General features: G+C 39.9%; 1 protein-coding gene across 1 annotated transcript in view; it reads right to left on the minus strand.

Annotated features, from left to right (window-relative positions):
• Positions 1-23,741, minus strand: part of piezo1 (piezo-type mechanosensitive ion channel component 1) — a gene marked incomplete in the record, with an annotated part of 78,293 nt that overhangs the window by 40,320 nt on the left and 14,232 nt on the right. The window contains 4 exon segments of the mRNA XM_035663180.1: positions 1-58; positions 2,960-3,101; positions 3,713-3,878; positions 11,470-11,565. The exon segment at positions 1-58 is cut by the window's left edge and continues 243 nt beyond it. Of these exon segments, the coding sequence (XP_035519073.1) occupies positions 1-58; positions 2,960-3,101; positions 3,713-3,878; positions 11,470-11,565 (462 nt within the window).

The following is a 23,741-nucleotide window of genomic DNA, read 5'->3' on the forward strand; positions in this document are numbered from 1 at the left end:
CCTCCTCCTCCTCCTCATTCTCATCATCTGTAGTTTTGTCTGGTGGATCATCTTCTAGCTGAGGTGGGAAAGAGACAAAATGATAGTTACAATAATAATGTACAGTATAGTCACACATTGTCACACACAATTAACCTCTACCAGTCCCGCCCCGTACTGGTATGTTCCGGTGTTTTTTTTACTTGCAACCATACCACTCTTTAAACACCCAGTATGTAATTTCTGCTCCTAGGGGGTCCTCTGACATCACTACAATCATTATAAAAGACATAGTTTAATGGTGTCATGAAGTACCATGGTAATCATTGGAGTTGTTGTCTTCATTGTTAAACAACCACCATTGAATCTAGTGCATCTGTCTGACATGGCTTTACCTGGAAGTTACAACTAGAAGCAAGTAAGAAATGTGTATGAATATGGAAACAGAAAGGCAAAAGTTCTCAGATTCGACCACAAGTCTTTTTACTCCCACATGGAAGAAATGCACACACCCTCCTAATAATTCTATACACAGTCATATGCAACATAACAAAATAAAGTTGTATGAAGTATGAATGAAATGAAGTATCTCAAGAATGCCTCGAGGGAGTTTCTTCAAATTTGGCTCAAACATCTACTTGGATTCAAGGAAGAAGTGATTAGATTTTGGTGGTCAAAATTGCCTTTACAAATGTGTTTTGGTCATAACTCAAGAATTGATGCAGTAATTATGACAAAATGTCACACAGATGTTTAATGGGATACAACGATGATGTGATGAAATTTTTTTACCAAAAGATTAAAGGTCAACTTCACTGGGACATCATAATGTCACACAGATGGTGACTGGGATGACACACTGAGTAAACAATAACTAGCACAGTACGGGCTTTCAGCTTTCGATCTCATCCATTCTGCCTTTCACTTCCTGCCTCGTTCTGAATTTGTGATGGAACCTGACTGCCTGATTGCCTTTGCAATCTTTAATGCTGAGGAGCGATAACATGCAGTAAAGAAAAGTGTTACAATCTGTGTGTGTGTTAATTGTATCATTAAATCCCCTATAAACGAGACATATACTGCAGTATAAGCAGTGTATAGGAGCAGAGGCCCTACAAAACTTTCCATGCACTTCAACTTAGACTCACTAAACATTTCTGTAGGCAATTAAGTAGAATCCTGCAGAGGGGAAGGCTAAAATTCTGACTTATATCACTGCACATGTAGAGGAAGAGGATGCAGGTATCTTAAAACAAAAGTAACAGAGGAATATCACTGCATAACATCTGGCCTCTGGGTTCGAGGGCAGCTCTGTCAGTGCTGTTTGCTGAGGGTGTTGCTGTTGTAGAGAGAAGCACAGCATGCACTAAAGTCAAACCATTCAACAATTCATACATTCACTCTAAGGGAAAACTACTAGTTATATGTACAACAAGTAGTCAAGTTGCAGTTTACATATACATCTGTCTAAACTCATATAGGCCAAAATGTTGTTTACAGCCAGGTACGAATGAGAATCAGAACGAGACAGGAAGTGAAAAGCAGAAGGGACTGTGACACTTATTTTGTACTCATTGTGTCGTCCCAGTAAACGTGTGATTGATGTATCCTATTAAACATATGTGGGACATTTTGTCATAATTACCACATCAGTGTTTAAATTATAACCAAAAAAAGTGTTTGTCAAGGGCATTTTGAGGTCATAGTAACCTTCCCCCCCCCACACACACACGGAGTAATCTAATATCCCTGTGAGCACACAGTATAGACAAGTACCAGCAAAACAGTCATGATATGCAGTAACAGGTGTAAAATGTTTCTTATTACTGAGACAGGAATATCACACAAACTCCCTCCTAGGCTTGGGAGAACCCTATTCCTATGGAATATGATAAATCATTCAAGAGCGTCTCCCAGTGCCTGTTACACATAATGGATTTCAGAAATACCTTTCACTACAAAAAATCTAAAAAAGTTTACAAGCAGCTATTTTTAGTCTAAAAGCTCTGATAAACCCGCTGCACACTACCGGCCCCACACTAACTGCCCCAAGGCAGACTGACACAGTTACAGAGGAGCTGCTGGAAACAATGCGAGCGCTGTGAAGCAAAACAGGACGTTTGTGGACCAAACAGTGGGTTAAAAAAAACTTAAAAGCTCAGTAGAGCTGAAGGGAACTGTGTGGGTTCATCACTATGAAGAACATATTTTGCTTAACACATTTAATCTATTGTTTATATAAAACTAAGGATTAGTGCATCTTTAATCTTGGCTGGAGTAATGGCACAACTGTGAAGTCTATTCTGTATAGATAGTCTGTATAATTCTCCACTAGCACCCCTAAAGGCTGCCAGCTCCGAATTGTGATTAATATCGATCTAGATCAGGGGTCTCAAACTGTCGGCCCGGGGGCCACTTCAACCTGCAACATGATGTCAAAAGTATAATATAATGGGTCCCGCAAGATTATTATTTTTTAAATTATTTTTTACCCCTTATTTATTATATTGCGCCTTCATGTACATTCAAAATTCTGATATGACTGTTCACACTGAGGTCTCATCACACAAATATCAGATCTGAATCTGATTTGGACCACATATGAAAGTGGGCCAAATCAGAGTTGATAGATCAGATTCAACTGATTGGAGTCTTCTGAAAAAATCAGATCCGAGTCACTTATGAGCAAAAAAATCTGATTTGGGCCACCTTTGCCTGCAGTGTGAATGTAGCCTTATTGTTTTTTTGTGTATTCAAGGTCAGTTCAGCACCGTGATCTGTTTACAATAATATGGCCACATTTTTTAGTGAGTGAGAAAGAGGGAAGGACAGAGGGTCAGTAAAAATAAAAAGCTTCACAGCAAATTCTATGACAGTGTGCCTGCTGTGAGATACAGTTACATCCTAATGATGGCCCTTGAGGTTCATTCATCAACACAGTGAGCCATATCGCTCACTCTTTCACACACACACGACTCACCGATGTAATGTTGGCAGCAGCCACCATTTCTCTGTTCCTGACCAATCTGCTGCAGAGGATCACCGTTACCAAGGCAACCACACACACACCCAGGTCAGGACACATGAGGCGTAACACGCTCCAAGGATCATCCAAAGGTAGCCTACGAGACACACAAAAGGTCAACGGAGGTCAAACATTTCCTAGACCTAATAATTTGTTATTTCCTAAAATATTCTTCACAGATTTTACTCAGGTTCTACTATTACATTGCACACAATAATGCTGTAATATCTGTTATTACAGCTGCTTTCTTCCATACTTTATACTTACGTGCAAAGATTATTGACTATAAAAAATGGTAAGTTAAAAGAGTAATAAATGGATAAAAATAATAATTAAAAACATAATTAAGTCCACAAATGAAGAAATCCTGGACTAACCCAGGCGTCTTGACCCATTGTGTTGTCTTGTCATGTCTCATATGTCTTCCTGTCTTATTGTAATTACATATATTGCAGTAATTCAAGAAAACACAAAAAAAGATTGATGACTGTTTATGACCCACATTAGTACGTTTGGTGAATATTCTATACCCCACACTGTGAGCGTGCTGTATTTATTCTGTATACACACTTTATGTTATTTAAAATACGGTATATGGACATCACATTTACACCACAGCAAACTACTGTCTGGATACACAAACTCAACACCCTCTCCTTCCATCAGCATCCAACCATCAGGGACACTGGTGCAGCACTAGTTACATACCTGGACAGTCCTATATGTCTGGTTATGGTGTCCCATTGTGAGCAGTTATCACCTATGGCGATGTTTAGGGGAGGATACGTGTATAATACCGTCTGGAAGCAGATGTGGGCCAGTACAAATAGTAGACTGGTACAGAACACCGCTCTGATAAACCGACCCGTGTGACCTAGAAGACAAAGAGAGGGAGAGAGAGGGACACAGGATGGAGAGAGGTCAACGTACAGTCAAATACAACAATTACAAATAGAACTCGATTGAATTAATGTTAATAAATCCCCCTGTTAACTATCTTTCCAAGAGCTCCATTGTTGTCCAAAAACTATTAAAATTATAGTTTATTTTGACTCAATCCCACATACATACATGGTTCCACTAAACAACAATAGCCTTGGCCTGAGGGTGGAAATGCCAATCAACAGCAAACTTCATGGCAGTCTGGCCAATAGTTGAATGATATGTTTCTGTGAGCACTGCACAGGCTGCCAAACTCACCAGCAGCCAGAGGAAATTATGTCACTTTGAACATGTTAAATGTACTGCAGGTGTCAGTCCTGAGCTTGGCTGCACTGCTGTTGAATCATTACAGCCATCAGCTGCAGTATGTCAGCACTGCATTCCTCCGGCCCTGTTCATTTAAGGAATCAGACAGTATTGAGTCATCTAGGAATGCTAAATGTCATGTGCAGTTTGCTTCTTCTGTCTTAATGTCTCTAACTTCCATCCATTGGGGGAACTCAGCGGGGCAGAGATGCGGTGTTAGGTTTAACAGGGCGAGGTGTGTATGTGTAGTGTGATCCACAATAAAGTTGTGATGAAATCGGTGACAGGCTGTCAGTAGATCCACAGTGAAGACGCTTTCAGTAGCCTCGTAAATATCTCTGAAACATTTGATGCATGTCGGCCCCACTGCACAGTGGCAGCTGTGGCATGGATATAAATGCAGAGGGGTAAACAATTAACTTTTGCCACATGCTGTCGCACACAGCACGTAGCATAGAGACGTCTTCAGATGTCTTGTTTTGTCTCACCAACAGCTGGAAACTTAAAGATATTCACTGGAAAATTAATGAATGAAATTATTAACTGATAATCAATATAGCTGCTAATGACATTTTCTGTCATTTGACCAACTGACTAGTGGTTTCAGTTGTAAACAGCAGTGACTACTGTAGGAGATAGATCATACTCGGAATAAACATGTAGGGCATTTTTAGTGTGTGGGGGTCACAGTGGTGCAGCTTCCCCTGCAACTGTTTGTATTTCCAACCCAGCCCTCTCTGGATGGAAATCACCCTCACACACAGCTACTAGTGTGTGTGTGCGTGCTTGGTAGTTTCCACTAAAAGAAAAGAGAGGAACTTTTAATGTGATTAAACTGTACAGCAGTTTAGTTTGTCGCAGGAATTTCCTGATTTCCTCAGGAGGCAACATATATGGCTTCAGTTTCTAAAAATCAATCTGTGCGGTCCTTTTTTGTTTATATATGTCTCTGCCTTTGCAAACTTGTTGTACATCTATCTTCCCTCCTTTGACAAAGGAGAGGGTAGCAGAGGTGAGACCGCAGACTGTAGAAAATTAGTATTACTGGTAACAACCGTGTTTACCCTACTATTTCATGTAAAACGATCAGTTTTAAAAGGTCAGTTTAGAGCCTTAATGGAGCTGAGCTGCATGGAGTAAGTGGCAACCAGTACTGCTGACTGTCATAGGCAGAGACACTTTTCCAACCAAACACTGCTCCAAATATATATCACCCCAAACCATTTCCTTAATGGAACAATACAACTCTTTTCACAGCAGCCGTTTTGACATGAAATAGTAGGGTAAACACAGGTGTTTCCAATATTTGTTAAGGTTCCATTCCATTCAGGTCAAACAGAGTCAGGGTGCTGCTATTGTGCATGCTGGCTCACTGGAAAGGCTCTGCTACACTATCACTGTTTCTTGCATTTGAAATTAAATTAGCAACAGAGATCTTTTCTAGCTTCTTGATGACAATATGTAACTTATCTCATTCACAATAAAACTGTATGTGAGTCTTGAGGTATCTGTAGGTAACCATGAGATTGGTAAACCATTCTCCGTCTCACCATTATCTACATCCGCTTATCCGTCGTGGTGTGCTGGAGCTTGGACCCTACACGAGTGACCAGTCTATCACAGGACTGACACACACAGGCATGCACCTATTCTACTATCATTTTTACACATAAGGGCATTATAATTTCTAATGAACCAGACCTGCATGCCTTTAGACTGTGGGAGGACTGCGGGTGCACCAGGCGGGAAGCCCACAAACACACAGCGGACATGTAAACACCACACAGACAGAAGCCAGCTGGACGGCAGGTTAGAATCCAGAATGTTGCTGTGAGTACAGTGATGCACACTTTGCATTATTCACTCCCCAAGAGCTAAATGCTGGCATACTGCAAAAGACATTTAAGACAACCTGAAAGCAGCTTTTCAGGTTGGTGAATTTTTTTAACTTTCCTAAACCAACAAACTGCTAGTCAAACCCTTTCAATGCAGCGAGTATGGTGAGTATAGGTATGAAAATAGCCAGAGCACCCAGTATGCTGTAAATGCTGTTCTCATTCCAACTTCATGTTCGCTGCTGAACCACATCAATCACTTTGTTTTGGCATCGATGAGGAGGTGAACTCACTGCAGCCAGAATTGGGTACAAGTCATGAAAAGCGGCCAGGACAGACCAGCTCACAGCACGGATAAGCCCCATTCACACATGGAATGGATCATTGCTGGGTGTATCTATCTGTTAAAATAATGGTCTGTTGGCATTCAAATGTATGGAAAGGTTCCATGTTTATAAAACATTGTAGGACTGTTAAAGACAAACCCAGTGCTATTAGGAGGATTCACAGCACCTATGGTTGCAGAAAACGCGGCTGGTCTATTTTTGAGGGAAGCTGCGAGCCAGTTGCGTCAAGAAGCACAGAACAGATCATACTGGCAGGAAGACAGGTACAGAAACGGCATAGGGAATCTGTTTTTTAATAAAATCCTGTGTGCGGCTCAAATTTCACACTACCTCGACATTGTGGCACCAGACCAAAAGTCAATCAGTCAGAGGGCAGATAAGAGGAGATTTGAAGCAGAGAAATACATATTTTTTCCTCCTTATAAATGCCGTATTTTATTGGATATGACATATGGAATTCTGCTGCCAATTTTTACAGTGCAAACAGTGCAAGTTCTAAAACAAACAGCAATACAGTCTTGATATTCTGTCAACTTATAAAATGTTAATAGATAAGGTGTTAGCAAACAGGTACCTTCTACATCCAGCAGACAGGCACTGTCACCTCTGCGCTGGGATCTTGTATCAAACATGACTGAGCCATTAAACACTTTGTGTTCCAGCTGGCCTGGAATCTCATTTAGACCTGTTAACACATGCAACACAGCGTTTATTTATACCCCACCTTGGCATCATGCCCCCTCATCTCTACACTGTCTTTTCATGTCTCAAACTGTCTGCAGGTCAGTGTCTTCCAGCCATTCCCCAGTCATCTGTTCTTCATCTGCCTGCACACCTGCCACCATAGTCTCCCGCCAAGTTGTCTATTGTGCATACCACCCTGTTTCCTGTTTCGCCTCTCTGTTGTCACTTTGCCTGCCTTTTTGGATACTTTAGATACTACCTGCCAGGCCTCTTTGCTTTGCTTGGCTGTTTGGACCGACTGCCAGTAGACAAACTTTGTTTTGAACTGCACAGTAAGTCATTGTTTTGTAAGTCACAAGAAGGTCTCAAGTCAAAACCAACAAGTGCCAAGTCAAGTCCAGGGTCCTAAACTTTGAGTTTCAAGTCTTAAACAAGTCACAGTACACTCTTCAACAAATGTAATGCCATTTTTTTCAACAGAATGAACTAAACAAAATTATCTTTGGTTTTAATTTTTTCAACTGGTGTTCAGTAACGTGACCTTCATGGTCTCGCCTACAACTTGATTTGATGCTGTTGGATTGGTTCAAACAAAGCTGGGGTGGGGGAATTAAGTGTCAGCTTGCTGAGAATGAATAGAGTTAACATTTGTTCATTCAGGAAACAAAGGGAAATAAACTGATCGTGGCACACAATATCGTACTTTTTTTTTATCTTTTGGCTTGGAGGAAGGCTCAAGTCCAAGAGAAGCCATGAGTTACTGATGTTGAAATTCAAGTTGCAAGTCTTTTTTGATGTTGTCAAGCCAGGCCTAAAGTCATCAAATTCCAGTCCAAGTCGAAGTCATGCAGTGACTCCACACCTCTGTTAAGTTACAATCAATGAGCCGAGTCGTCACACGTTTAAAGACAGGCTTAGTTTTATTATAAAAAGTAAAATTCGTTCTATAAGTTCTATAATATAGTGGAGGGCTCCAGACCTCTTCAGACATTGAAAATTTTACACTTAGTATCATTGCTTGAACAAGATCATTTACCAGTGGTGGAAGTTAACTAAATACATTCACTCAAGTACTATACTTAAGTACAATTCTGAGGTTGGACTTAACTTAAGTATTTTTTGCTTTCTACTTCTACTCTACTACATTTTACTACACAGTTTAACATTAAGATTTTGTAAGATTACATAAAAATACAAAAAGAAAAAATACACAGGAGTTGTTAACAGTTCCAAATAGTTCATCTAAACTTCTCAAATCTGTTACATAACTGTAACTATCCAAAATCTCACAACTAAATTAAAGATTACTTTTATTTATGTAAGATTTTTAATTCAGGACTTGTAGCGTAGTTTTGCAAAATTGAGGTATCGGTACTTTTACTTAAGTAAAGGATCTGAGTACTTTTCCTGCCATTGCCATTTATCAAATAGCATATAAATTCTTCAGCCTCCTGATGGTTTTAAAGATACAATCCTACTTAGTCTCAGTGCCCACTAACTGTTAACTGTGTTCACTGGCAGTGATCTGGTCCTTTTCAGGTGTATATTTTAATGCAACCTTCCAAATACACCCAAAGTACCTGTTTCACACATTATGGTTTATTGAAACTCTGAATCAGGAAGGAATTCAGAAGGAGCCATGCGTGAATAAACTGCAATGAAGTAGAGTGGAAATCTGGCAGGGAGTGAGATTTCAGAACAACATTGGTACCAAATAAAGAGAAAAGGGGAGTCTACGGAGCCCTGGAGTGGCCATAGAGAGGAAAAAATTAAGGCCACATTTTATTACACTAAACACTTAAAATTCTAATGCGTGCACACAAGATACAGTTCATTCCCACGTTTTGATTCATTTGTGCACACAACAGTTTATAGAGAATTCTCCTCTGTGGTACCATAAAAATCCAGACTTTGAGAAAAATAGGACCAGAGTATTGGAGAGACATCACCATCCTCAGACAAAAAAATCCCCCTTAAAAGGATAAGTATTGTAGTCTTGTACATGATGTATAGGAGAATAATTGAATATTTGAACACAGGCCAGTTGTTGACTAATAGCTATGACTTAAACAGTCTGTCCTTGGAGACCAACAGTGCTTCCTATTAGTCACATCATTTTTTTTCCTCCACTCAGCTTACACAGCTCTCTGTTTTGTGTGTGCGTATGAACATGTGTATGCACGTGTCAGGGTCTTGGCAGGCCAGTGGGTTTTCCATTAGGGGTACTCCCCCTTGCTCTATGTTCGCCCCTTGTCTGTCTTTAACTATTCCCACTCCCACCAAAATATAAGCCTCTCTCTACACATTGTGATTACGAGATCAGAAAGACTGACAGGAAGAGAGACAGAAAGAACTGGAAAAGTAGGCAAAAGATCTGTGACTTTTGCCCTACTAGCAACCAGGACTATGGATCGCAATGTCAATTGGCGAGGGAGCTATTTTCATTTCAACACTGTGGAAAATATGAGTGGAAACTAGTAAAACCCAAACGTTTAGAATCTTCACCAAGAAGACATTGGGTATGTATCACACATGATACAGACTATATGATACCATTCCTGACCTGAACAGAGTTCTGGCTTAATTCGTAACGAAACGTAAATTAATTAACACAGCTTGAGACAATTTAAGATTTCATAATATGTCAATTGAAGGACTAGTGTGTAGGATTTAGTGGCGTCTAGCAGACCATTTGAATACAGCTCAATCCCCTGCTCTACGTACAAACTGGTCTGTGTTAACAGAAAATGTTTCATCTGAAGTGAAAAGTAATCCTGTATTGTTTGACTCCATGAATGTCTGTCTGAGTGAAAACAACTAGAGTCTCTGTGAAGTTCTGAATTACTATACTGTCTACTTCGTCTCACCCTCTCATCTCACACAGACATATACACACACACGCTCCACACATGTTCACATTGTCAGCCCGAGGGCCACTTCCACTGGAGGCCAAAACAAAGACTCAAAACATATTCCAGCAATCTAATTTGTTTAAATAAGATGAAAAATTCATCAAAGGCACTATGTGATGGAGAATTAGACCAAAACAAACAGAAAAGCGTCACGTTTTCAGAAAAGTCACGCTGCCCAGCTGCCAAAAACCCTGTTACAAGGCGGGTTTTACTTGTTCGATGTATAGTAACTTGGACTCATATTGGCACTTAAACAGGTCATATCTTGGTCTCTGTAATTGAAGTAATGGATGAAAAACTTTTTCACTTTCTATTATACTCTCAGGAAGGAACAAACCACCCATTGTTGGCTGACTTATGGAAGTATAATGTCTAATGTGTTTTGACATGGCTATAGGTCCTGCAGTTGACGTCACAGACCCTGTGACGTGTCACACACGCGGTTCGCCTGTAGATACATGAATATTACTGCTGCAGTAGTTTCAAGTGAGATGATCCAGTGTTACATTTAATTGCATTCCATTCAATAAAAATGACTGAGATTCATGGATATTGGCAATTAAAAAGGCTGTGGTGGAAATGCTACATATGAAGGAGCCATTGCTTTGGTTAAACTTGGTCAACATTCGCAGAGTTCCAGAGTTCAGAAGGCTCTGCAGGGTCATTTTATGATAAACGGACTTGTATTTATACGGCGCAGTCCAGTCTTGCAGGACATGCAGGTATAGATGCAGTCATGGATGTCATGATCCTCAAGCTATGTCACCCAAAGTGTGAAATAAAGCTTTATCCAACGAGTCCATGTCAATTTTTCTGGTTAGTTTAGACATAAATGTCCATCTCTTAATCTTCATCTCATTTTGACAACATATGAAAGACAAAACACATATGCTAGCCCAAAACGACAGAACATACCAACTTATCATGTTAAAATGAGAAAATGTCAGTTTTGTGTAATAATGAAGACGTTTCATGATGATGAAATAACAAGAAAAAGAAAAAATAATAAAAGAATATATATTATAACATGAAGAATGTAATCATATTTATAACATGAAAAGGAACTTATAACATTGAGAAAATAAAACAGAAATTTAATATAATTGTTTTTGTCATGGCAGCAACCTCAACTTTCTCGTTTCCTATACTTAGATATGCCACAGATTAGACTAGATTAGCCTTGCATATAGCATATCTAAGAACAGGAAAAGAGAAAGCTGACCAAGGTTCTGACCAAGGCTTATTTAACTGTTATAGAATCTGTCAGGCAGCAACTGTAAAGTCTGCTGACAACCTTATATCACCTTACATCACAACAGAGCAGGCACAAACAAATCATGGGTGAAAATGAACACCAGGCCGGACAGAGTGCAGGCACACAGGGTCTGAGGTAAAATTATCTACCTACCTATCTAACATGCAAACACAGATGGTCTTACCTCTGATTGTGTGTTTGTTGGGACACAGGAACCATGGTAGCAGCAGCAAGTAGAGGAAGTAAACCAACGACAAGACGTTGTAGCGAAAAAGACAAGCTGCAAAGACAGAAACACTCAGTCAATCAACAGCATGCTTCACATTTAGATATACATTGAAGAGATTCTAGCATGTGTAACATCTTGACCTGGGAAGAGACATAAAGCATTAATGATCATACCGTACCGAAAACAAATCTATAAAAATGCTAAATGATACAGCATGGATTATATGACACCACATAACTGAGCTGTTTAGTCAAAGACGAGGCAAAGACATAGGACGCTACCAGTTACTTGCATAGCAACCATCTAAAAAAGACACAGTAAAACATCAAATAGGAGGAAATATGCATTTGTCCTTGCACATGTTTCCCAATTATGAGTGATTGCCCATATGTTTGCCTTATGTTTGCCTAATCCCAACACTAACCCTGTTTGGCACAACTCCATATTCACAGTCACCAACAAACCATTGTTATTCCCCTATATGGAAAAAACATGGAATCATCACACACCTAGAATATAAGCCCACGTAACTGTAAAAGGTTTTTGTAAAACGAGGGACTTGTTTAGGAAACTTTAATGCAATTTTGTCTGTATTATGTATTATTGAAATCATTTTTAACAATCATACATACGTGATAGGCTTTTTTTATGACAAATTCTTTCTTGTCCCTGACGCTTGCTTTACTTTACATTCATAGAAGTGAACACAATATGGGCTGATTTTTGTGCCAGTACAGTAGAAATGAATTTGAATAATTTAAACTGAATCTGAATTGCTCAACTTGATAATTACATTAAAAAAATTTTATTGTTTAAACTTGATTAACTCTATTGAAGGGCGCCTGGTTATCTCAGTTGGGTAGAGCTGGTGACCCATATCACGGAGTTGCTGCAGCGGCCTGGGTTCGAATCTGACCTGCGGCCCTTTGCTGCGTCATCCCTTCTCTCTCCTGCCCCCCCCCTTTCCTGTCAATCTTTGCTGTTTGTATCAATAAATGGCATAAAGGCCAAAAAAAATAATAACTTAAAATAAACTGTATTGAAAATGAATCTAAATAGCAATAGCATAATTTGAAATTTGAATTATTAGTTTGAAACTGAATTCCAAAAACTTGAAACTGAATATAATATTATGAATCTGATTTCACTTGCAACTGAAACTGTATTTGAGCCTCACTAAAAAATTCAACTTTTTATGTACTTTCATTCTCTCAAATTCAAATTCGTTCTCTTAAATTCTAAATAAAGTGGTCTATTTTCTTATATTTGAGGTACCTGTAAAAACACATTGCTCAATAATTCCTGGCTATTGGGGTGATGTTCAAGATGATGCAGTAATCATGACAACAATTTCACACAAATGTTTAATAACCATGTTTATAAGAAAGTGATGATAAAGTCCATCAAAATAGAACACTAAACCATAAAATCTACTCAATCCTAATTTGTTTACTTTTCACACAAAATGAAATTCCAGTCACATTCTTGGTTGCAGCTCTATTTTATTATATCCTTAAAATAAAATTCTCTGTATTGCCATTGTCATCTGAATGTTTCTCCTGTCTTTACCCTTTCCCTGTGTGTAGTCTCTTCCTGTTTGTCTCTTTGATTGGTGTCTGTGGGTGCTTTTATACATGCTGACTTGTTCCTATAGCTTTCTCAATCGATGTCTTCCTTGTGTCTCCTCTCAGCAAGTATTTGACAGAAAAAATATGAGGAGACAGTAGGTACAATATAAAAGCACCAAATTCAGTTTTTTAATGCAATTATTCAAGTTGAGCAGTTCAGATTCAGTTCTAAATCATTCAAATTCAGTTTCTACGAGCACAAAAATCAGCCCATAATAACACAATGCTGACATATTGGCCTACTGTGTATAATAATAAAAATATATAATACAATAATAATAATAATATATAACTGTGTTTAAGCTTTTTAGCACACCTTAAAATAAAGAAGGCTTTACAACCCCCAATGAAGCTTTTGCAATCCCTAGTGTGGAATCACTGATTTTGCAGACATTACATCCAGCACTGCTGTCATTTTTCTTCATATAATGAAGCCCCCCATGAAATGAAGCTATGCTTCTCTCCATGACTCCTTCAAGTTGCAAGTTTCAAGCAGTTAAAATGCATGAGTTTGATGTCAATGCAATGTGCAACTGTCAGGAAAACCATATGGATTCTGATGGATCAAACAATTTGGAACTCTATTTGAAAGCCATATTGAGCCCTACCAATCCAATTTATATCAACCCTCACTGCTTGCAAAACAATAAGCGATTACTTTCTCATATCTAGAACACTACAAAGAATCACATTACCATATTATCAACCAGTAAATGGACAACTGACCTTAACCTCAACTCTAATGATCTATCCTGTCGAAAAATAAGTATACACACATTCCACATGTCAGGCAATGCTCAAATCTAAGAGATACAATGAAAGATCCTTCATAGAACACACCTGACTTAATTACACAACATGAGACTCAAGCCAGTGTCCAACATATAATCAAGTAGACAGTAACTTCCATGCATTCTGGCTTTGTACACACATTCAGTCGTTCTGGTCACATCAAGGCTCTCTCACATTGTTGACCTCAGCATTCTAATCATCTGACTGCTTACTTAGAGAACTGTCATCCACGTCGTCCAACCATCTTATGATGAGGACAGCCATTGAGAAACTTTCCACCTCCCACACGTACTAACCCTCCTCTGGACATGCTGTACTGACAGTTGGATGCCTCAGTACCTGGAGAATAAGGTGATCTTGTGTTGGCTGAAGAAAAAATAATAGATACAGAAGCTTCCACTGCTGTACCACCAGACTACAGAACAGCTTATTCCCTCAGGCAGTGAAGCTGTTGAATTCTTCCACAACAATGAATTATGCAAATTAATAATACTTCTTATTTTTAATCATTTGGATTTTATTTATGACTCACTGATAACATTTTTTGGGAGGTAGCATAAAGGGAACTATATCTGAATGTCATCCTTGTTGTCAATGACAATAAAATATCCTTGCATCCTTCAAATCAATCAATTAATCCGTTAATAATTTTAGCTGGGCACTGCACACTGACTCTGTGGTGAGAAAGGGGAGCCAGAGACCGTTTCACCTCAGACACAAGAAGAACTGAAAATCACAACAAAAAAAAAACACTGGAGTGCTGAGGGTTAATGAAACAGTGAATTTTTTTCATTGTGGCATTGTATTATCTGGCCTCAGAGAGGGCCTCAGAGAAAGCTCTACAGTGTCTTTCTCCTGTACATACAATACAACAAGAGGGCTTTTATGGGGTGTTGCTGTCTTGAAGGAATTAAGACGATTGGCCGACATTAAGACCTGTAAATAAAGAAAATTAGTTGTCTTATTTCCCCCCATTAAACACACACGGTGATAATTATTAGCTCACCTCGGGTTAAGGCCTGGATTAATCTCGGCCTGTTGAGATCACAGTTTGCACATGGAGGTGATGGGTTTACCACACAGACTGTATCGTCTGTCACTTGATTCACAGCTTTAAGTTCAAGTTCAGTTTATTTAAACTGCACATCACCCAGAGAGTCTCTGCACTTTACAGGTTAAATGTAACATCCCAATCCCAAATATACAAGAAAGAACGTTAATATTACAACAGCACTCTGTTCTGGAATCTCTTCAAGGCCTCCATGTGTAGCTACATAAATATGATGAAGGCCAACTTTGCCCCTGTGCACATTGAATTCACTAAAGTAACATGGATTTAATAATATACATACTAAACAAGCACTGTTGATGGTGGATGAAATATAAAATATATTTTTTAAATGAAATAAATTTGTTTAAAAAAATAATACGACCAAAACAGTACGAAAAGCATTTCCTGTAATATTTTGTTTATGTCAGCCTGCTACATAGTCACATTTATGCATGTAGCACAACCATACATCCATGACTAGTTACGAGTTAAACTGTAATGGTAAAATAGTGAGCGGGAGTAAAATAAATGGTCCCAAAACTCTGTAATCGTGGCTCCAAACAGGAACTTTTGGGAAGAGGACCAGGAGGACCACTTTTCCAACAAATAGCTCGTTCTTGAACCGGTTCCATTCAGGATTCAACAGCAGTCATCGATAAATAATCTTATTAGGAAAAAACCTGCCTCCTGTGTGAACTGTCTGTAGCTGAATAGGGTCGGCCTGCGCTGCTGTATTTTAACATCTGAGTTGAAAGAAAAGTTATAGTTATAGTGCTATATGCTCTAATGTCACCATTAGGCAGAAACCTTCACTTCTTCAAAACATGCAACTGTTAAGTCTGCTGACTTTCCTCAGGACAGAGGTTACATTTGTAGCTCCATTACTGCCCAAAGCTCAAAGAGAAGTGTTTGTTCCAGCCAACACTTCAGTTTTGTGGGCTGTAATGAACATTGCAGCCTCTAGAGGCCATAGCAGAGCTGCAGACTTTCACAGATATATTTGTTTCACTTATTCTATTGAATCATCAGTTCAGATTTCAAAAGAAAGTGTGCATCAGTAACAAGTTCATTCTTATCTCTTTTATCTCACTCTGTCTTTCTCTCTCTCTGAATCGCTTTATGATAGAGTCATTATATGACTCGTGCAATAACTGGGACACAGACAAAGAATCACACATGAAAACACATTGTCTTCCTGCCTGTGTTCAGTAATTAGACCACACCAGACGGAGGCTACCTGGCTGCTCCTCTATACCTTTGTATCTCTTCGTTTCACCATAACAACAAACTGACATTGAACTTTTACTCCATCTCCTGCAAAGCTACACAATATCCTGACGGTAAGTTGCACTCTAGAACAGAAACTTTTAGACACAATAGACACAAAGGGGGTATTGTTAGGTGTCCACCTAACTGTAGTCTTTTGATGGAGTCATGTATTAAGGGGCAAAGGCTGTTCTGGTGTAATCTTTAGGACAACACTGACTAAACAAACCCAGCCCTGAAAAACCACAATAAAACTCCATGCAGGATACCGCTGCTACTGCACCCTGACTCACACGTGGACTCCTGTTCCTGTACTGGGCCCCATATCACTGTGTTTCCTCTTTCCCTACAGTCAAGAGATTCAACACAAATTTAACCATATTGCTACTGCTATTACAAAGCCAAGTAGAATCAAAGCAGATCTTAACCTCAAAAGCCCAACTTCCTGATAAATCTATTCACAGCTGAGGGCTACGTCTTTCCAACTAAGGGATCTCTTCAGGAATATGGCTTCCTCTCATCCTCCACCACTTCAAATCTCTGCAAAACTTCCCCCCTCAAATTAAACATCTGATTTATACTGGCAGCTCCCTGGGATATTTTGGGTATACATCTTTAGGCTGAGCGGATGTCAGTAAATCAATGAGTTCCTGTAGGAAATGTTTACAAACTCTTGCTATCATGTACCTGCATGCACGTCTTTTATTGTGTTTTTTTTTTACTGTGTGTTGTTGTTCTTTTTGATCTGCATTCTTATAAATCATCTTAATAACTTTGTAATTTCAATCTTATAATCTATTATTAGGGCAACTTTGTAACATCTGTCCAGGTACTACAGATGAAAAATAACCACTTGGCATTTGCAGCAATGTTTTATCAATATGCACTACAGTACTAATCAACTGCTCAAATGTACCTACCAAATTAAATCTAACTAAAATAAAATTGTAGCTGGTGTCTTCAGTCTTATATTTAGCATTGTATTTCAATTAAGCTTTAGATTTCTAAACATTACAGCAATTTGTTGCAAATAAAGCATCCCCAGTTTGTAACATAGGTTTTCTGTTGTAAATGTCTCCAAGACCAAACTAAGATTACTCAAGTTATGTCCTTGGGGTGGGAATGGGCTTGTTTGTACAGCCCCAGTAGGACTCATGACAACTAAACCAATCTTTCAAATATACTTTTAATTATTATTGTCTTGTTCTCAGTTATGGTGAATGAATTTCTGTACAGCAGATTACTATTCTGAAGAAATCCAATACAGCTTACTATACTACTTACTGCAATGATATGAATGTTGATAAATGTATAAATAAACTTGTACATGTACATTTTTGTTCATTTTTTAGGAGATATTCCAACACTAGAAATGCATCAATCTCTATTAAGTATTTATTATGAGAGATTGTAGAGTTTGGAATTTAGCGGTCAAAATGACGGTTGTTCGAGTAGTTTTGGAATTCCGGCACTTCTAGTGTTATTAGTTAAAGGAAGAAAAAAAAATCACAATCAAAGAAGAACAGCGACCAGTTTTGACCCACGCTGGGTGTTCCTCAGGGCGTGGCTGGAAAGAGGAGTCAATCAGAGTGGAATGTCAGAGCCATGAGAAATGTACCAAGAGTTGGCTATGTGGAAAATAAGTTTATAATTATAATAAAATTAAAAATAAAATAACCTTTGACATGAAACAGACTAAACCAGTTTACAAAAAAAGGTCATCATTAGATACAGCATTAAATTTAAGAATCCAGTAAGTCTCTAGATATTTCTAAACCTGGACAAATGGAAACAAAAATATCTGCAAGGAGAGATACTACAAGAGGGAAAAATGTATATGTTCCTTTTGTAATTGGGGTGAAGTGACCCATTTTATGTAGCTTTGTTGTTCGGTTCAGGATTTTCTCATCCTGGTGCTGAAGGGGGAGTCTCACAGTGAACAGTGTTGGCCTTGAGAAGTAGAAAGCATTTCCTCTCTTCCATATGTGACTCATGTGGTTGGTCATCTGACATGGTGGTAAAATGCCAAGTCACATTCACGCTGTGTGTGTGTGTATATGTAGCCCGTAAACTAGTTCACTGCCGGCTCAGAGTCAAGTAGCTCACATAGCCCATTGTTCTCTAACAGGTGGGAAATGAATCACTTTAAGACGATCGCAACAGATCGCTGTACAGTGATGTCATCCCTCAGCTCTCTGTGTATTCAAGACCTGAATAAACACACTAAAACAAAAGTAGCTTTATATTTTAAAAGACACAATTCAGAAAACAACAAAATAAAGAGGAGAATATGAAGGATAGTTAACACATTGTAAAACTGGCATCTTGGGGCACCTTATGGCTCACCCGGCAGAGCTGGCACCCCATGTACCAGCGGTCAGGGGATTGAATCCAACCTGTTTCCCTTTGCTGTGTGTCATTCCCCATCCTTAGGCACAACTCGCACAACCTAGTTACCTAGTAGTAACCACATGTTACTGATGTCTTTATTACCATAATAATTAAAGATTAGCTTAAATGTATCTTTCTCATCATTCTTGTGCATTAAGTTGCTAATTGGACTATAGAAGAAGTCTTGGCCCAGATATCTGGATAGCTGCTGGTTACAGTGGAAGCCCTGAAACATTGGCCATTGCCCCCAGAGGCTAAATTGTTCATGGGTTGCAAGATTGGAGATTCTTGACATACCTTTCAATGCAACCTTTTCAAGTGTTGAAGGGTTAACAGACAGTTTAGGAATGGAGACCATGGATATCCACAGCAAATCTAAATCAAAAATTCCTGTTGTGGTTTTTAAGATACCCTCTTATGGACCAAAATGTGATGGAAGGTCAGTTACTAAACTGACCAACATCGCCATCCTAAGCACTACTCGCACAACCTAGTTACCCGGTAGCAACCATTTGTTACAAGAGATGTCCAGATCATGTTTCTTTGCCCCTGATTCAAGTCCTTTAAAGTGAGCTTCTTCAGATAGCAAGTCCAATTTGATGTTCATATTTTCCTACAGCTGCACAGAGAGCCAGTCTGGATTTTGGAGGCAGATAGTTTCCAGAAAATGTCAGCACTTTAGAACAGTGGTTTCAACCTCATCACATTTTATGGCCTTAATGTGGACATATAGAAATTTGTAAATGTGTTTCAAATGAAGCATTTTTAAAGGCCCAAAAAGATAGAAAATATCAAGTATTTAAGAAAAATGTATCCAATAGAAAAACTTCTTTAAATCTTTTTTATCCCTTTAATCATCTTGGGACCCTTGGGGGATCTCAGCCTCCAGTCTGGAAACTGCTGCTTTTGATGCACCCTCAAACTGTCACTGAAACAGAGGCAGAGGCCCTAAATCCATACTGATGCACTCTGCCATATAATTAATTGTTGACCTCCATTTACTTATTTTTGGCCACTCCATAGTATGTGTATGTTGATTTTAAAAATGGTTACAAGATTTCGGCAAACAAAGGATTGGTTTACGATCAGGTTTTATATAATTTCCCGAGCCATCAAAAATGCCTGTATCAGCCCTGATCCTTATCCTGCAGATGGACTTCCTTACAGTAATAAGCCATGATTCTCAGTGAAGCGCATTATTGTCCACAACTACAATATCAGTCCCCACATATAGAACAAGCTGGGTGTTGATAAGCTCCACCCTGCTGCCCAGTTAATCATCAAACACACCCAAAATGATGGCTGTGGACAGACGTGATAAAACTGTCTATCTCCACCTATCTCCCTACAGCATTTTAACCTCTGCATGCCTAATATTTAGCCACTGACTGTTTCTTTTTATTTATTTTTGTTCTAATGCAACAGCTTTCATGGTTTGATTTGTTTTTTCACATCTCTCCTTATTGGCATGCTGGTAGGAGATGTTGCAACACTTCATTCCAGACAGTGCTTAAATGCTGTGTTCCTCTTTCTCTCGGTACAGTCATAAGTCACATCAGAGGCAGCCAACAAGCAAACTGTTAAAGGGGAACTTGGCAACTTTTTCAGCTTAATAAACCCGTTTAGAAATCATTTGGATGGTTAAATGGCCTGTTCCGGGGAAAATGGTGACCCGGAGATGTGAAAGCGTGAGTTGTGGTGGTTGGTTTGGGTGGTGGGTGGTGTGTGTTTCTGGTGTTGTGTTTGTGTGTTTTGTTAAAAAAGTTGAAAAAAATTCTGTTGTTTGGGTGTTTCAAGGATGTGTCGGGTGCCAAAAACTGTTATTGTTGTTCCCAGCGTTGTGTGTGTGTTCGGTGGTGGTTGGTGGAAAAGAGGCCGGGGTTGTTGCGGAACTGTGGTTGTTATAAAAAAAGAATTGTAAGTGTGAAAATTTAAAAAAGGGGGGGAAAGAAAAAATTATTTGTTTTTGTCTTGCCTAAGTTTTTAAAAATTGGAGCGGTAAAAAAAAAAGAAAGAAAAAGCGGTAAAAATGATTGGAGAGAAGAAAAAACACCAACACCCACCAAGCAAGATGACCCAAAGGTGAGGAAAGAACAGTTGCGTGGTGCTGAAGAGTTGCATAAGAGAAAAGAGTTGGAAAGAAAGAGAGAGAGGAGAAGAGAGGCCGGGGGGAGCGAGCGAGCGGTAGCAGCTGCAGCGCGAGGTTTCAAGGGAAAGCGGGCGGCGAGTGGGGGGTTGTTTAACCTTTCAGTTAGAAAAGAGCCGCGACTTTGAAAGAGGCCGAGGCGAGGAGAGAGGCGGTGGGAGGAGAGAGGGATTGCGCGAGTTGCAGAGAAGATAGAGTAGCGAGAGAGGAGGAAAAAGGAAGCAAGCGTCAAAGCATCAACAGAGAGATGCCAAACCGAGCAGAAGTCGCGTGGGCAGACGTGGGAGAAAATGTTTTCAAGAAATTTTGATTTTTTGATGGAGGAAAAAGGCGCATTTAGGAAAAAATTTTGGATAAGCGATTGGAAATCGAAGGATTATCATAAAGAGAGCAGAAAAAGAGAAAATATATATAAGAACGTCCCTACGACTAAAAGAAAGAGAGCGGCAAAGAAAGCGACCCCAAAAGAAGAAAAAAAACACCACTACGAGCAAAGAGCAAAGCGCAGAGCTTGGGTGCAAGCCCAGCGTCTCGTGGGGGCGTGTGGCGGCGACGACAGGGGGGTTTAAAAACGATGACGCAAGTGTTTTCATGTGCGTTGTTCATCTTCAGAGGAACGAAGGAAAACCAAAAACAAAGATTCTTGCGTGCATGTTTAGAAGCAGCTTTTTTAATAGCGTGGAAAAAGGAAGCCTTTGAAAAAACCAACGGAACGATCACTGGGAGGGGAAGCGCAAAGGTTTAACAAGGGAGGGTGACGAGGAGCGTAGGTGCGAAGAGTTGTTGAGGGAGGTTCTTTTCAAAATTGAAGAATAACAATCTTTGTGTTAGGATTTTGAGAAGAAAGAACGTGAAGGCCGGCGCTTTTCTGGGCAGGAACTCGGCAGGGAAAGCCACCGGTGGTAAGAAACAAAACCAAATACAAGAAAAAGCAACAGACAAAACAGATGCAAAATTTCTGGGAGATTTCAGGAAAAAAAAAAAACAAAGTAACGAAAGAAAGCAAAAGAAAAACAAGATAAAGGAAAAAAGGACAAAATTGTGGGGTTTATTAACCAAGTTTAAACGAAAAAGAAAAAATTTTGGGGGTATTTGGGGTTGCGAATTCTGTTGAAAAAAAAACAGTGAACGTTTTTTTTTAGTCTTTGATTTGAAAAAAAGGAAAAGTTGTTCTGACAAATAGAAGGCGAAGTCCCAGTTCCCCTTTTTACGGAGGTGTTGTCCGGCTGTTGTTGGGGAAAGGTGAGGTTCCCAGAGGTTTTTTGTCGGGGGGGGCAGGAAAAAAAAGGGCGCAGCGTCTTTGGGCGAAGAGGAAAAAAAGAAAAGCCCTTTGTCCGCGTCCCCAGGTTTTTTGGGTGAAACGCGAGGCAGGGCGGCGCGCGGTGGGGAAAAGAAGGAGGGAGGAGCACGAAAAGAAGGGTGAAAACAACGAAGGAAAGAAGGGGCGCGGAAAAGAGAGAAGGACACGAGTTCTGGAAAAGGATTATTATGTAGGAGAATAGAGGGCGGGGTGACACAGCGCGCCGCCAGCCGAAACGGGGGTGGCGGCTGTGTTGCTTTGTCGAGTCTGATTTTTTGTTGGATATTTTGTTGTTAGTTTTGAATTTATATTATGCGAATGATGTTATGATATACTATGTGCTGATATATAGGTATATTTTTTAAATTATTATTGTTTTAGGATTATGTCGTTTATATTTAATATATGTTAGAGCGCCGGTGGTGACAACGTTAAAGACAAAGAGAGAAGAAAACAGGGGGAAAGAAAAAATTTTGTATCAATGCGGAGCGTTTAACCGGGGAGCCACGGGCAGTAGCCAGACAACAGGGCGGTGATGTTGTGGATTGGAGGGGGTGTCTGGCAGATGATTCAGCGGGCTGCGGGCTGCACGAGTGCTGACAGTTGAAGTTTAGTCGCGAGGTGATTGTTCGGGGTAGACCGAAGAGCAAGCGAGAGTGCACGGTAGTCCGGTATGCGGAGCGGTGACAAGGCTGGTCGGTTTTGTACGAAGAAGTGGCGGAGTGGGAGTGGGGAGAAGGTATTATATGTGGCGTATGGTATATATATAATCCTGCCTGGTGGCCCTTTGTAACAGAAGCACTTTGTGAATCCCCCCCCTGCGTCAACACTTCCTTTGTCGTTTTCGTCGTAGACGAAGACTTCATCCCCGTAACTGTGAATTCGTTCCTAGAAACTTCACAGAAGAAAACACACCTTCTGGATAATCTATTCTCAACCATCGCTTTTCTCGTTCTGCTAGTCATGTCTGTGCGTAGACTTAAAGGAATCTGTTTATGTAACACCGCGAGCGAGGAGAGCACGCACACTGACACAAAAACAGCAGAACCAAACTTGATGTAGAGTAGATTTGCAGTCCGTTCGTGACGATCAAGTGTATTGTTGGTGTGTCAAACCAAATGCTGTCAGACTTTGTAAATAATTCAGTTCAGGTTGGAGTTTGCCGCTCTAGCATCAACACGACCAGTGTGTTGCGAAGGAATGCCATTCACCACAGCTGAACCTTTAAAGGGAACCTGCAAAACTCTCCATTGTACTTCGCTGGTTTTCACTTTCTGTCAAGGCATATTTCTCAACGAGGCTCCCCCTACAGCTCGGCTGGACGTGTGTATTTTCACAAGCACGTCCGCTAAAAAAAACTCATTTTGGCGGCACCCTCCCCCCCTTCTGAGCCGGCTGCGCTGATGTACTTTTCTTTCGCCCGGGCAACGTTTTCTGTGCTGGACAACTATCTACCGACGGTGGGTAGATACATTACTACACTCTAACCGTTATTGGAGGGCGGCGTGTGGCGTTTATGTGAATTGCAAGTAAAGCCGTTCGGGGTTCGTCGCTGCGCGTTCTTGACTTGCTCGCGATACTTCTAGTTCCAACTTTTCCGGGCACGGTAGTCCCAAAGTCTGCAAGGTTTTTCCAGCGCGGGTGCCTGAGGGA

The sequence above is a fragment of the Morone saxatilis genome, unplaced genomic scaffold, assembly GCF_004916995.1.
Source record: "Morone saxatilis isolate NCDOM2014 unplaced genomic scaffold, NCSU_SB_2.0 Contig19, whole genome shotgun sequence".
NCBI classification, from domain to species: Eukaryota; Metazoa; Chordata; class Actinopteri; family Moronidae; genus Morone; species Morone saxatilis.